The sequence below is a fragment of the Oncorhynchus mykiss genome, chromosome 4, assembly GCF_057628025.1.
Source record: "Oncorhynchus mykiss isolate SJ-2025 chromosome 4, ASM5762802v1, whole genome shotgun sequence".
Lineage (NCBI taxonomy): Eukaryota > Metazoa > Chordata > Actinopteri > Salmoniformes > Salmonidae > Oncorhynchus > Oncorhynchus mykiss.
Genome location: NC_143025.1, coordinates 15507893 through 15521923, shown reverse-complemented (window position 1 = coordinate 15521923; position 14031 = coordinate 15507893). Strand labels below are relative to the sequence as shown.

At 43.3% G+C, this 14031-nt stretch overlaps 1 protein-coding gene across 1 annotated transcript in view; it reads left to right on the top strand.

Annotated features, from left to right (window-relative positions):
* The window catches only part of LOC110521370 (RNA-binding Raly-like protein), a 61170-nt gene that overhangs the window by 23982 nt on the left and 23157 nt on the right, over window positions 1–14031 (top strand). The window contains exon 3 of the mRNA XM_021598874.3: window positions 12798–12848. Coding sequence (XP_021454549.1) covers window positions 12798–12848 — 51 coding nt within the window. The remainder of the gene's footprint in view (window positions 1–12797; window positions 12849–14031) is intronic.

Sequence of the window (14031 nt, the reverse complement as noted above, 5' to 3'; positions counted from 1 at the left end):
GCACCAAAGTACGTTCATCTCTAGGAGACAGAATGCGTCTCCTTCCTGAGCGGTATGACGGTCCCATGGTGTTTATACTTGCGCACTATTGTTTGTACAGATGAACGTGGTACCTTTAGGCTTTTGAAAATTGCTCCCAAGGATGAACCAAACTTATGGAGGTCTACAATTTATTTTCAGAGGTCTTGGCTCATTTCTTTTGATTTCCTCATGGTGTCAAGCAAAGAGGCGCCGAGTTTGAAGGTATGCCTTGAAATACATCCATAGCCTATCCATACATCCATAACCAATCAGAAGCTTCTAAAGCCATGACATAATTTTCTGGAATTTTCCAAGCTGTTTAAAGGCACAGTCAACTTAGTGCGTGTCTTCTTCTGACCCACTGGAATTGTGATACAGTGAATTTTAAGTGAAATAATCTGTCTGTAAACAATTACTTGTGTCATGCAGAAAGTAGATGTCCTAACCGACTAAAGAAATTGTGGAGTGGTTGAAAAACAAGTTTTAATGACTCCAACCTAAGTGTATATGCATACTTCCAACTTCAACTGTATATACAGTGCCTTGCGAAAGTATTCGGCCCCTTGAACTTTGCGACCTTTTGCCACATTTCAGGCTTCAAACATAAAGATATAAAACTGTATTTTTTTGTGAAGAAACAACAACAAGTGGGACACAATCATGAAGTGGAACGACATTTATTGGATATTTCAAACTTTTTTAACAAATCAAAAACTGAAAAATTGGGCGTGCAAAATTATTCAGCCCCTTTACTTTCAGTGCAGCAAACTCTCTCCAGAAGTTCAGTGAGGATCTCTGAATGATCCAATGTTGACCTAAATGACTAATGATGATAAATACAATCCACCTGTGTGTAATCAAGTCTCCGTATAAATGCACCTGCACTGTGATAGTCTTAGAGGTCCGTTAAAAGCACAGAGAGCATCATGAAGAACAAGGAACACACCAGGCAGGTCCGAGATACTGTTGTGAAGAAGTTTAAAGCCGGATTTGGATACAAAAAGATTTCCCAAGCTTTAAACATCCCAAGGAGCACTGTGCAAGCGATAATATTGAAATGGAAGGAGTATCAGACCACTGCAAATCTACCAAGACCTGGCCGTTCCTCTAAACTTTCAGCTCATACAAGGAGAAGACTGATCAGAGATGCAGCCAAGAGGCCCATGATCACTCTGGATGAACTGCAGAGATCTACAGCTGAGGTGGGAGACTCTGTCCTATTGCAGAAATCTGGCCTTTATGGAAGAGTGGCAAGAAGAAAGCCATTTCTTAAAGATATCCATAAAAAGTGTTGTTTAAAGTTTGCCACAAGCCACCTGGGAGACACACCAAACATGTGGAAGAAGGTGCTCTGGTCAGATGAAACCAAAATTGAACTTTTTGGCAACAATGCAAAACGTTATGTTTGGCGTAAAAGCAACACAGCTGAACACACCATCCCCACTGTCAAACATGGTGGTGGCAGCATCATGGTTTGTGCCTGCTTTTCTTCAGCAGGGACAGGGAAGATGGTTAAAATTGATGGGAAGATGGATGGAGCCAAATACAGGACCATTCTGGAAGAAAACCTGATGGAGTCTGCAAAAGACCTGAGACTGGGACGGAGATTTGTCTTCCAACAAGACAATGATCCAAAACATAAAGCAAAATCTACAATGGAATGGTTCAAAAATAAACATATCTGGATGTGTTAGAATGGCCAAGTCAAAGTCCAGACCTGAATCCAATCGAGAATCTGGAAAGAACTGAAAACTGCTGTTCACAAATGCTCTCCATCCAACCTCACTGAGCTCGAGCTGTTTTGCTAGGAGGAATGGGAAAAAATGTCAGTCTCTCGATGTGCAAAACTGATAGACATACCCCAAGCGACTTACAGCTGTAATCGCAGCAAAAGGTGGCGCTACAAAGTATTAACTTAAGGGGGCTGAATAATTTTGCACGCCCAATTTTTCAGTTTTTGATTTGTTAAAAAAGTTTGAAATATCCAATAAATGTCGTTCCACTTCATGATTGTGTCCCACTTGTTGTTGATTCTTCACAAAAAAATACAGTTTTATATCTTTCTGTTTGAAGCCTGAAATGTGGCAAAAGGTTGCAAAGTTCAAGGGGGCCGAATACTTTCGCAAGGCACTGTATGTGTATGAATATATGTGTGCATATATATATATATAATTTTTATATATATATAAAACACACACACACATACATACATACATACATACATACATACGTGTATATGTATATAAAACATACACAGTACCAATCAAAAGTTCTGTACTGTATAGGAGCGGTCACCTGTCCAGGGTTCGAGCCTCAGTGTGAGGAAGTGGTGCTCGCCGAATCACGAGGAAGTGGTACTTGCTCACTATGCTGCCATTCAGAGAGGTCTGTGCTTGCCGCTGGCCTTTCAAAACTATAGAGAGCTGCCCTTTAGCTTTAACTCAGATCAAGTGCAACATCCACTTAATCTGAGTTACAGCCTAACTCCCCAGCTCTATAAAAGTAATTAGAGCCTGTCTTTAAAGAGCAGCCCAGTGGAGATGGAGAAACAATACCGAGCTCAGAGGATATATAGGATGTTTTAGAGTAAAAGTCCCTCCACTGTTGTTTTGATCACGCTGTGCCTTATAAACCCACCCTATGTTTTACACCTTCGACTGAGCAGTGGAGGGAGGCTAGTATTTCTAAGGACTGAGTCCTGTTGAGCAGCACATGAGCTCCTTTTTTGAACATTTATTTATCTGGGTAACCTCATTGAGATCAAATCTATTTTCTCAAGCAATACCTGGCGCAAACCGAGACCGCAGCAGGTGGAACAATGTTTCACTGGAGTGGAACCACCTCTCCCTTCTTCCTGTGTGTGATCGATGGATGACACCCTTGAGTGTGTAATTTTGTTTGTTTTTAACAGGGATGCAGGTTTTGGCTGTATTGAAACTCAGACAGCATCATGGAATTCACAGCAGGTTGAGGGCCTAAGAGCATCTAGAACCAAACTTGTTTAAAGAGAGATTTTAATTGCTGAACAGTGGAAAGGTTCCATATGATGAAAGTGTATGTTTGGGGTTTCAGGTTTGACAGTACCTTGATCTGTGTGGCAATGTTCACAATAGGGAGAAGGAGATGAGGAGAGAGAGAGGGAGGAGGGGGAGAAGGAGAGATTGAGAAAGAGAAATAGTGAGGGAGAGAGAGAGAGCAGAGAACGTAGAACATTGTTATTGTCACGCCCTGACCGTAGAGATCTTTTTATTCTCTATGTTTGGTTGGTCAGGGTGTGACTCGGGTGGGAAACTCTATTTTCTTTGTTTCGGCCGGGTATGGTTCTCAATCGGGGACAGCTGTCTATCGTTGTCTCTGATTGGGAATCATACTTAGGCAGCCTTTTTTCCTTTTGTAATGGTGGGTAGTTGTCTTTGTTAGTGGCATTATAGCCTAAGTAAGCTTCACGGTCGTTTCCTTGTTCTTTGTTTTGTTGGCGACATTTATCAATCAAAAAATGTACGCTCACCATGCTGCACCTTGGTCCGGTCATTTCCATGACGACAGCGATCGTGACAGTTATTGTCTTTGTCCCTCATTGGTTCCTCTTGCTGAGATGTGCGTTAGTTGAATCAGCATTTCCTTTAAACTGAAAAATAACAGTTAAAATAATTATGCAATGAAAACTCCAACCATTTAAACGCCCTGTCTCTGCATAAAGACAGAACATTCAGTATGGTAAGGAGTGCTTTATCAGCAATGAACAAACAGAAGATGGAAACAAATAACAAAGCAGTAAACAGAACATCATGCCATACAGGTGTTCTGCATTTGAAGATCCTTTTGCTCCTAACAAAACAAGGACAATCTAAATAAAATTTCAGGGCCGCTACATTGGTGCTGAAATCATTAACATGACCTGTAATACTGACATAACCACAGTACCACCAATTTACCTCACAGCTTGTCTGTTGGGATTTCCAGATTCAGCTTTTGTGTAAGGTTTGTTGGCATGTCTAAGGCACGGTGGTGGAATCCTCCATTCGAGCCTCTGTCTGTCTGGCTGTCCGTCGCTGTATGTATTGTAATTTTGCTTCAATCAGGGAAGCCCTTCGATTTGAGAGGAGCTGAAGTGGCAGGAAGTCAGCTCAAATCTTGCTATGTCACATGATTGTGTAAACACAGGGCCATACTTATCTCTCTCTATCTCTCTGTGTTGTGTACACTAGCTACCCAGCAAACATGACCCCATGTGGGTATTCGGTGGGCAAGGTGGGCACGGCTTGAACCCCACTAAGCCCACACCAGGCCAACACAGGCTAGACCACACCAGCTCAACATGGGCCAGCCCATACCGGCACAACACAGGCTAGCCTACACCTGTTTCAACACAGGCCAGCCCACACCAGTCCTACATCAGCCCAACACGGGCCGGCCCACACCAAGCCCAGCTACTTCATAATGTAGAGGCGAGAGCTCATTCGAATATTTGGGGGAGTGGTTGTGCAAATACCCCAATTAAAAAAATAACACTAGATGAAAATTGCTGACACCATTTAAGCCAATGACGGGTTCGGAACATTAAAGCCAATTACCCCGGAATCAGGGGTTGGAACCTAAATAACTTTAGAATCTTTACGTTCCAAGGGGAACCCCTATTTTTTTTGTTCTGTTCCAGTCTTCCGACCAGAAAATAATGTTCTGAACCGGTTCAAACCCCCAAAAAGTTAGAATTCATATAGTTCCTTTTTCTGTATTATTTTTAACCCATGAAAGCAACCATGTTTTTACATTTAACATTCATTTACTCACCCAATTAGCGCCGACAGTGCAGCTTGCTGTGGAACGGGTAAAATAGTTGTTTACATGTTTGATTGGTCAGCTAAGTGCAGGCTTGAGATATGACTGAAATTTCACAGAGAGAAAGACAAGGGTGAAGATGGAAGGGGCTTTAAGCGCTGAACATCATGATGTGAATTGGAATGTGTTTAAGCTATTATTAGCATTAAAACTTTATAGAATTATATACTACACATGGAAAATATTTTTGGAACTAAAAATAACATTACTAACATGTTCCCAAGATTTGAAAATAACGGTTCTGTTCCGGAACACTAGAGATCCCTTCGTTCCCTGTTCTGTTTCCGTTCCTCCAAAAACATCATTATTTTTAGATTTTCTGTTTTGTTCTCTGAACTTACTGACACTGAGAGTTTCATTCCAGTTTAAGTGTTCTGTTGTGTGGTCAACAAAAACACGATATTGTGCACTGCCAATGGTGAAGTCCGTAAAAAAGTCAGAAAAGTGCATGTGACATATGAGAAACTTTAACGTTTCTCTGGTAAACATATACACTATATAGTATATATATAAAAAAGTGTGGACACCCCATCAAATAGGTGGATTTGGCCATTTCAGCCACACCCGCTGCGTACCGGAGTATAGAATCAAGCCATGCAATCTCTATAGACAAACATTGGCAGTGGACTGGCTTTACTGAAGAGCTCAGTGACTTTCAACATGGTACCGTCAAATGATGACACCTTTCCAACAAGTCAGTTCGACAAATTTCTGCCATTCTAGAGCTGCCCCCGTCAACTGTAAGCGTTGTTATTGTGATGTGGAAACGTCTAGGTGCAACAACGGCTCAGCCGCAAAGTGGTAGGCCACACAAGCTCACAGAACGGGACTGCCGAGTGCTAAAGCACATTGCATGTAAAAACAAGTTTGGGGTCACTTATGATAGCAGCCACATTGTCTTTGTGATACAATGTAACGGGCAGCCGATCCAAAATGGTGGGCTTATTTCAGGCAAAGTGAGGGCTGCCCTTGGGGCCACCGGCCTTGGAGCCAATGTGGAGCCGATGAGCAAAGGCGCTCAGGTGCGGGACCCTTGCTGCGGGCCCCGGACTTTGGACCTTTGCTGCGGGCCCCGGACTGGGCACCCTCGCTGGAGGCTCCGGACTGGAGACCGCCGCTGGAGGCTTCGTGCTATGACTACTCACTGGAGGCATCGTGCCATGGATCATCACTGGAGGCTTCGTGCCATGGATCATCACTGGAGGAGGCTTCGTGCCATGGATCATCACTGGAGGCTTCGTGCCATGGATCATCACTGGAGGAGGCTTCGTGCCATGGATCATCACTGGAGGAGGCTTCGTGCCATGGATCATCACTGGAGGAGGCTTCGTGCCATGGATCATCACTGGAGGCTTCGTGCCATGGATCATCACTTGAGGCTTCTTGCCATGGATCATCACTTGAGGCTTCTTGCCATGGATCATCACTTGAGGCTTCATCCTGGGCGCAGGCTGGGGAGACACACAGGAGGCCTGTTCCTTGAAGCAGGCACAGGACTCACTGGGCTGGAGAGACACACAGGAGGCCTGGTGCGTGGGGCGGACATCGGATACACATGCTCCCCACGGTAAGCACGGGGAGTTGGCTCAGGTCTAAACACTGACTCTGCCAATCTCCCCGTGTGACCCCCCCCAAAATAATTTTGGGGGCTGCCTCTCGTGCCTGCTTCGCTGACTTGCCTCCTCATATCGCCGCCGCTCCGCCATAGCTGCCTCCATCTCCTCCCTCGGACGGCCTGCGTCCAGGGTCCCTTTCCGTCCAGGATCTCCTCCCATGTCCATGAGTCCTCTTTACCACGCTGCTTGGTCCTTTGGTGGTGGGTAGTTCTGTCACGGGCCGTCAAAAGAAGTGGACCAAAGTGCTGCGTGGTGAGTGTACATTTTCTTTATTTTTAAAATGTCGCCAACAAAACAACAAATGAAAGCAACAACCGTGAAGCTTACAGGGCTCAGTGCCACAGACAAAGTTTACTACCCACAACGGAGGGAGGGGAAAGGGGCTACCTAAGTATGTTTCCCAATCAGAGACAACGACAGACAGCTGTCCCTGATTGAGAACCATACCCGACCAAAACGTAGAAATAAAGAAACATAGAATCACAAAATCATAGAAAACAAAACATAGAATGCCCACCCCAAATCACACCCTGACCAAACCAAATAGAGACATAAAAAGGCTCTCTAAGGTCAGGGTGTGACAACAAATTTGTCTGGATGGAGCACTAAGTCTAAACAGGATTGTTTTGTGTAGATTTACAAATCTCATTTGACTTCCTGCTCTGCAGCTCATCAAAACCAGAGAAAAAGAAAAGAGATTGTTTTGCCTCCCAGAAAACATTCCTCTGTAAATACTAAGGCTGACTCACTGTAAAGACCTTTATCCCTGGTAGCCTATCGTTGATAATATGAAATGCTGGGTAAGACAGCATTCCCCACATGGAAACAACAAATAGCTAATGATCCCATGTATTGCATGGTGGGAGTGTTACTCTTCACTGTTATAGATCAGTGGGACTCAACAGCCCATTAAACAGTAAACACATGGGGAACAGTAAGACATTATGAGGCAAGTACATACAGTCGAATTATCTTTGATATAATATGTAATTCCAACAATGCAGGCAGGAGGTAACATCTCCATGTGGAATGAAAGAGTCATCCAATATGTTTAGAAGGGCTGAGCTCAGAGAGCTTTGTCGTGTCCACAGACAGATCAATAGTCATAGTTAAATGCTTGGTTATAAACAGATCAATATGAATGGTTCACTGCATTGTTGTACAACGCTCAGTAGTACATGGTGAGTAGCTTGGCCGTGGCCAAAGTCAATAATACAGTTAGATGCTGATTAATACCAAACCTTTTAAGAAAATATTATGTTATTGGCTATGTAATGTGCAAGTCTGAAGTATGAAAGGGAAAATAAATTAACACATAAATCTAGGTTGTATTTACAATGTTGTTTGTGCTCCACTGGTTGCCCCTTTCTCATGGCAACGGGCCACATATCTTGCTGCTGTTATTGCACACTGCGGTATTTCGCCTAACAGATATGAGAGTTTATCAATGTTTGATTTGTTTTAAAATTCTTTGTAGGTCTATGTGATCTGTGGGAAATATGTCTCTAATATGGTCATACATTTGGCAGGAGTTTAGGAAGTGTAGCTCAGTTTCCATCTCATTTTGTGGGCAATGGACACATAGGTTGACTTGGCTCCCGAGAGAAGACAGCCTTGCTATTGAGAGAGGCAGCCATAGCCTATGTTCACTGAGTCTGTACATAGTCTTAATTTTAGATCACTCACAGTGGTCAGGTATTCTTCAACTGTGTACTCTCTGTTTAGGGCCAAGTAGCATTCTAGTTTGCTCAGTTTTTTTGTTTAAGCTTTCCAATGTGTCAAATAATTATCTTTTTGTTTTCCCATGATTTGGTTGGGTCTAATTGTGTTTCTGTCCCGGGACTCTGTGGGGTCTGTTTGTGTTTGTGAACAAAGCCCCATGACCAGCTTGCTTCGGGGACTCTTCTCTAGGTTCATCTCGCTGTAGTTTATGGATTTGTTATGGAATGTCTCTCTCTAGTCTTAAGCTCTCTCTCTAGTCTTCATCTTTCTCTCTCTCTAGTCTTCATCTCTCTCTCTCGTCTTCATCTCTCTCTCTCTAGTCTTCATCTCTCTCTCTCTAGTCTTCATCTCTCTCTCTCTCTAGTCTTCATCTCTCTCTCTCTAGTCTTCATCTCTCTCTCTCTAGTCTTCATCTCTCTCTCTCTAGTCTTCATCTCTCTCTCTCTAGTCTTCATCTCTCTCTCTCTCTAGTCTTCATCTCTCTCTCTCTAGTATTCATCTCTCTCTAGTCTTCATCTTTCTCTCTCTCTAGTCTACATCTTTCTCTTTCTTTAGTCTTCATCTCTCTCTCTAGTCTTCATCTTTCTCTCTCTCTAGTCTTCATCTCTATTTCTTTAGTCTTCATCTCTTTTGCTCTCTCTAGTCTTCATCTCTCCCTCTCACTCTCTAGTCTTCTTCTCTCTCTCTCTCTCTCTTCACAGCTTGGCCCAGTAAGTGGCTCTTCATTTCTCTGCACATTTCAGAGTGTCTGAGACAGTGTGTTGGGTTTACTCCTTATTGTGATGGATGGCTGTGTTGGTTAACATTAACAACAGGACTGTTTGTGTTCCCGCAGCAGGCCACTGAGTGTGTATGTCAGTGTGTAGTATGCACTTCACTGAGAGAGTCAGAGGCTGAGCCGAGGATGGAGTTGATAGTTGTCGTGTTTAGATTTGATCACATATCTGTGATGCAGGGGAGCCCTGAAACCATTACGTATATCAATAGTCAACAGTGTAATGGAAATGTGCTGGAATTGTAACCCTATTATTTTCTTTAATGTCTGAAATGCTGTCTCTCGTCTGACAGAGGAACGCACCCTGACAGCATGACCGTTTCCCCTCCCTCTCTGCTTGACCTCCCAGGTTGAACACAGAGACTGTTACTTGACCAGACAGCTACAGTATAGCCCCTGTGATTTTAAAACCATTCAACCAAATCTGTGATAATGGACAGGTAAGCTCTTAGAGGGGAGCACAGTTCACTTCCCTGATGAGTGTGAAGGATAAAGAGAAAAACAGAGAAAAAGAGGAAGAGATGAGATACTCAGAGAGTGCTGGGTATACCTGAGTGACAGGGATTCAACAGGGCAAGCCAAGGTTCTGAGGATGTTAAAACATGTCACAGCTGTAAGTGTCTGTACCTGTCTACTCCATGGACAATCCGTCCCCATTGACCCGTGTTATATCCTTCCCCGTCTAACACCCATCATATCCCCCTCTGTCTCCTGTCCTCTGAAAGCTGTTCTATTCAATCAATCAAACATATTTATAAATCCCTTTTTACATCAGCCGACGTCACAAAGTGCTGTACAGAAACCCATCCTAAAACGCCAAACAGCAAAGTATGCAGACGTAGAAGCACGGTGGCTGGGAAAAACTCCCTAGAAAGGCCAGAGCCTAGGAAGAAACCTAGAGAGGAACCAGGCTATGAGGGGTGGCCAGTTCTCTTCTGGCTGTGCCGGGTGGAGATTATAAAAGAACATGGCCAAGATGTTCAAACATGACCTTTAGGGTCAGATAATAATAAGCACAGTGGTTGTAGAGGGTGCAACAGGTCAGCACCTCAGGAGTAAATGTCAGTTGGCTTTTTATAGCCGATCTTTCAGAGTTAGAGACAGCAGGTGCAGTAGAGAGAGGGTCCAAAACAGCAGTTTCGGGACAGGTAGCACGTTCAGTGGTGAACAGGTCAGGGTTCCAAAGCCTCAGGCAGAACAGTTGAAACTGGAGCAACAGCATGACCAGGTGGACTGAGAAGAAAGAAAGAAATACTCCAGATATGACAGACTTACCCTAGCCCCTGACACAAACTCTTGCAGCAGAAATACTGGAGGCTGAGACAGGAGGTGTCGGGAAACAGGCAGGATATAAACCCCACCCACTTTGCCAAAGCACAGCCCCCATACCACTAGAGGGATATCTTCAACCACCAACCTACTACCATGAGACAAGGCCGAGTATAGCCAACGAAGATCTCCCACACAGCACGAACCCGAGGGGGGCACCAACCCAGACAGTAAGATCGCATCAGTGACTCAACCCACTCAAGTGGCGCACCTAGGGACAGCATGGAAGAGCACCAGTAAGCCAGTGACTCAGTCCCCGTAACAGGGTTAGAGGCAGAGAATATCAGTGGAAAGAGGGGAACCGGCCAGGTAGAGACAGCAAGGGTGGTTCGTCGCTCCAGAGCCTTTCTGTTCACCTTCACACCCCTGGGCCAGACTCCACTCAATCATAGGACCTACCAAAGAGACGAGTCTTCAATAAAGACTTAAATGTCGAGACCGAGTCTGCAAGTCTCACATGGATATGCAGACCATTCCATAAGAATGGAGCTCTATAGGAGAAAGCCCTGCCTCCAGCTGTTTGCTTAGAAATTCTACAGACAGTAAGGAGGCCTGCGTCTTGTGACCGTAGCGTACATGTAGGTACAGTGCCTTGCGAAAGTATTCGGCCCCCTTGAACTTTGCGACCTTTTGCCACATTTCAGGCTTCAAACATAAAGATATAAAACTGTATTTTTTTGTGAAGAATCAACAACAAGTGGGACATAATCATGAAGTGGAACGACATTTATTGGATATTTCAAACTTTTTTAACAAATCAAAAACTGAAAAATTGGGCGTGAAAAATAAAAAAGCTGTCCTTGAAATATTATTGATTTGTTCGCAAAAGAGAGATCAGGGTCCAGAGTAAAGCCTAGGTCCTTCACAGTTTTATTTGAGATGACTGTACAACCATCAAGATTAATTGTCAGAACCAACAGAAGATCTCTTATTTTCTTGGAACCTTGAACTAGCATCTCTGAGTTTAAAAGTAAAACATTTGCAGCCATCCACTTCGTTATGTCTGAAACACAGGCTTCCAGGGAGGGCAATTTTGGGACTTCATCATGTTTCATCGAAATGTACAGCTGTGTATCGTCCGCTATATATAGTGAAAACAATAGTGGTCCTAAAACAGAACCTTGAGGAACACCGAAATTTACAATTGATTTGTCAGTAGACAAACCATCCAGACAATCTTTCTGACAGATAAGACCTAAACCGGTCCAGAACTTGTCCGTGTAGACCAATTTGGGTTTCCAATCTCTCCAAAAGATTGTGGTGATCGATGGTATCAAAAGCAGCACTAAGGTCCTGGAGCATGAGGACAGATGCAGAGCCTTGGTCTGACGCCATTAAAAGGTAATTTACCACCTTCACGAGTGCAGTCTGAGTGCTCTGATGGGGTCTAAAACCAGACGAGATTCGATATAGGCCGATAGTTTTTTTATATTTTCTGGGTCAAGGTTTGGCTTTTTCAAGAGAGACTTTATCACTGCCACTTTTAGTGAGTTTGGTACACATCCGGTGGATAGAGAGACGTTTATTATGTTCAACATAGGAGGGCCAAGCACAGGAAGCAGCTCTTTCAGTAGTTTAGTTGGAATAGGGTCCAGTATGCAGCTTGAAGGTTTAGAGACCAAGACTATTTTCATCAATGTATCAAGAGATATAGTATTAAAAAACTTGGGTGTCTCCCTTGATCCTAGGTCCTGGTAGTATTGTGCAGACTCAGGACAATTGAGCTTTGGAGAAATACGCAGATTTAAAGAGGAGTCCGTAATTTTCTTTCTAATGATCATAATCTTTTCGTCAAAGAAGTTCATGAATGTATCGCTGCTGAAGTGAAAGCCATCCTTTCTTGGGAATGCTGATTTTTAGTTAGCTTTGCGACAGTGTTCCTATTCCCCTCAATTAAGTTGGAAAAATAGGATGATAGAGCGCTTTCTGCTGCTCAGATGTTGCATGGCACTTTCCAAGCCAGTCGGAAGACATTCAGTTTAGTGTAGCGCCATTTCTATTCCAATTTTCTGGAAGCTTGCTTCAGGGCTCTGGTATTTTCGGTATAGCAGGGAGCTAATTTCTTATGACAAATGTTTTTTTGTTTTTAGGGGTGCGACTGCATCTAGGGTATTACGCAAGGTTACACTTAGTTCCTCAGTTAGGTGATTAACCGATTTTTGTACTCTGACGTCCTTGGGTAGGTGGATGGAGTCTGGAAGGGCGTCTAGGAATCTTTGGGTTGTCAGAGAATTTATAGCACAGCTTTTGATGATCCTCAGTTGGGGTCTGAGCAGATTATTGTTGCGATTGCAAACATAATATAATGGTGGTCCGATAGTCCAGGATTATGAGGAAAAACATTAAGATCCACAATATTTATTCCATGGGACAAAACTAGGTCCAGAGTATGACTGTGGCAGTGAGTACGTCCAGAGACATGTTGGACAAAACCCACTGAGTCGATGATGGCTCTTTCCCTCTCTCTTAGCCCATCTCTCTCTCTCTCTCCTCAGATCTGACTATGACTTGGAGTACGACAGCTACCCAGATGACCTCTACGGCAGGTAGGCTTCTATACTGTACCTGGTCTCACCTACAGATCTATATTTTGCTAGAGATGTGTTTTTCACTCTAATGGCCAAGTACTGAACAAGCTCTATTACGATCAAGTGTTCTGGTTTAGAACTTGTCGTTGTATGTAAAGATGCTCTCTTGTGTTGCAAAACCCTTTCTGAAAGTCAATGCAATTATCTAGTCTTCCTTCTCTTCCTCTTTTGATTGCATGTGTCTCATGGACAGGCTTATCTCTGACTCCTGATTTGTCTAAGAGGAGTATGTCTGCTTGTGATAGTCAGGCCCCTTGGATGAGATACGAGAGATCATACTGTACCATCCTAGTGTTAACCCGTCTGGAGTTACAGTTGCACTTAGCCATCCGGGATCGTGAATACAGACTCAAGCTCATTACCATAACGCAACGTTAACTATTCATGAAAATCGCAAATGAAATGAAATAAATATGCTAGCTCTCAAGCTTAGCCTTTTGTTAACAACACTGTCATCTCAGATTTTCAAAATATGCTTCAACCATAGGAAAACAATCATTTGTGTAACAGTAGCTAGCTAGCGTAGCATTTAGCGTTAGCATTAGCATTCAGCAGGCAACATTTTCACAAAAACCAGAAAAGCATTCAAATAAAATAATTTACCTTTGAAGAACTTCAGATGTTTTCAATGAGGAGACTCAGATAGCAAATGTTCAGTTTTTCCTGAAAGATTATTTGTTTAGGAGAAATCGCTCCGTTTGGTGCGTCACGTTTGGCTACCAAAAAAAAACGAAAATCCAGTCATCAAAACGCCAAACTTTTTTCCAAATTAACTCCATAATATCGACTGAAACATGGCAAACGTTGTTTAGAACCAATCCTCAAGGTGTTTTTCACATTTCTCTTTGATGATATATCGTTAGTGGAAGTGTGCTTTCTGTCCTGAATCCCAGGAGAAAATGACCGCAACTGAAGATTACGCACCAATTTAGACAAAGGACACCGGGCGGACCCCTGGAAAATGTAGTCTCTTATGGCCAATCTTCCAATGATATGCCTACAAATACGTCACAATGCTGCAGACATCTTGAAGAAACGACAGAAAACGCAGGCTCGTTCCTGGTGCATTCACAGCCATATAAGGAGACATTGGAAAACAGAGCTTCAGAAATTCTGCTCATTTCCTGTTTGACGTTTCATC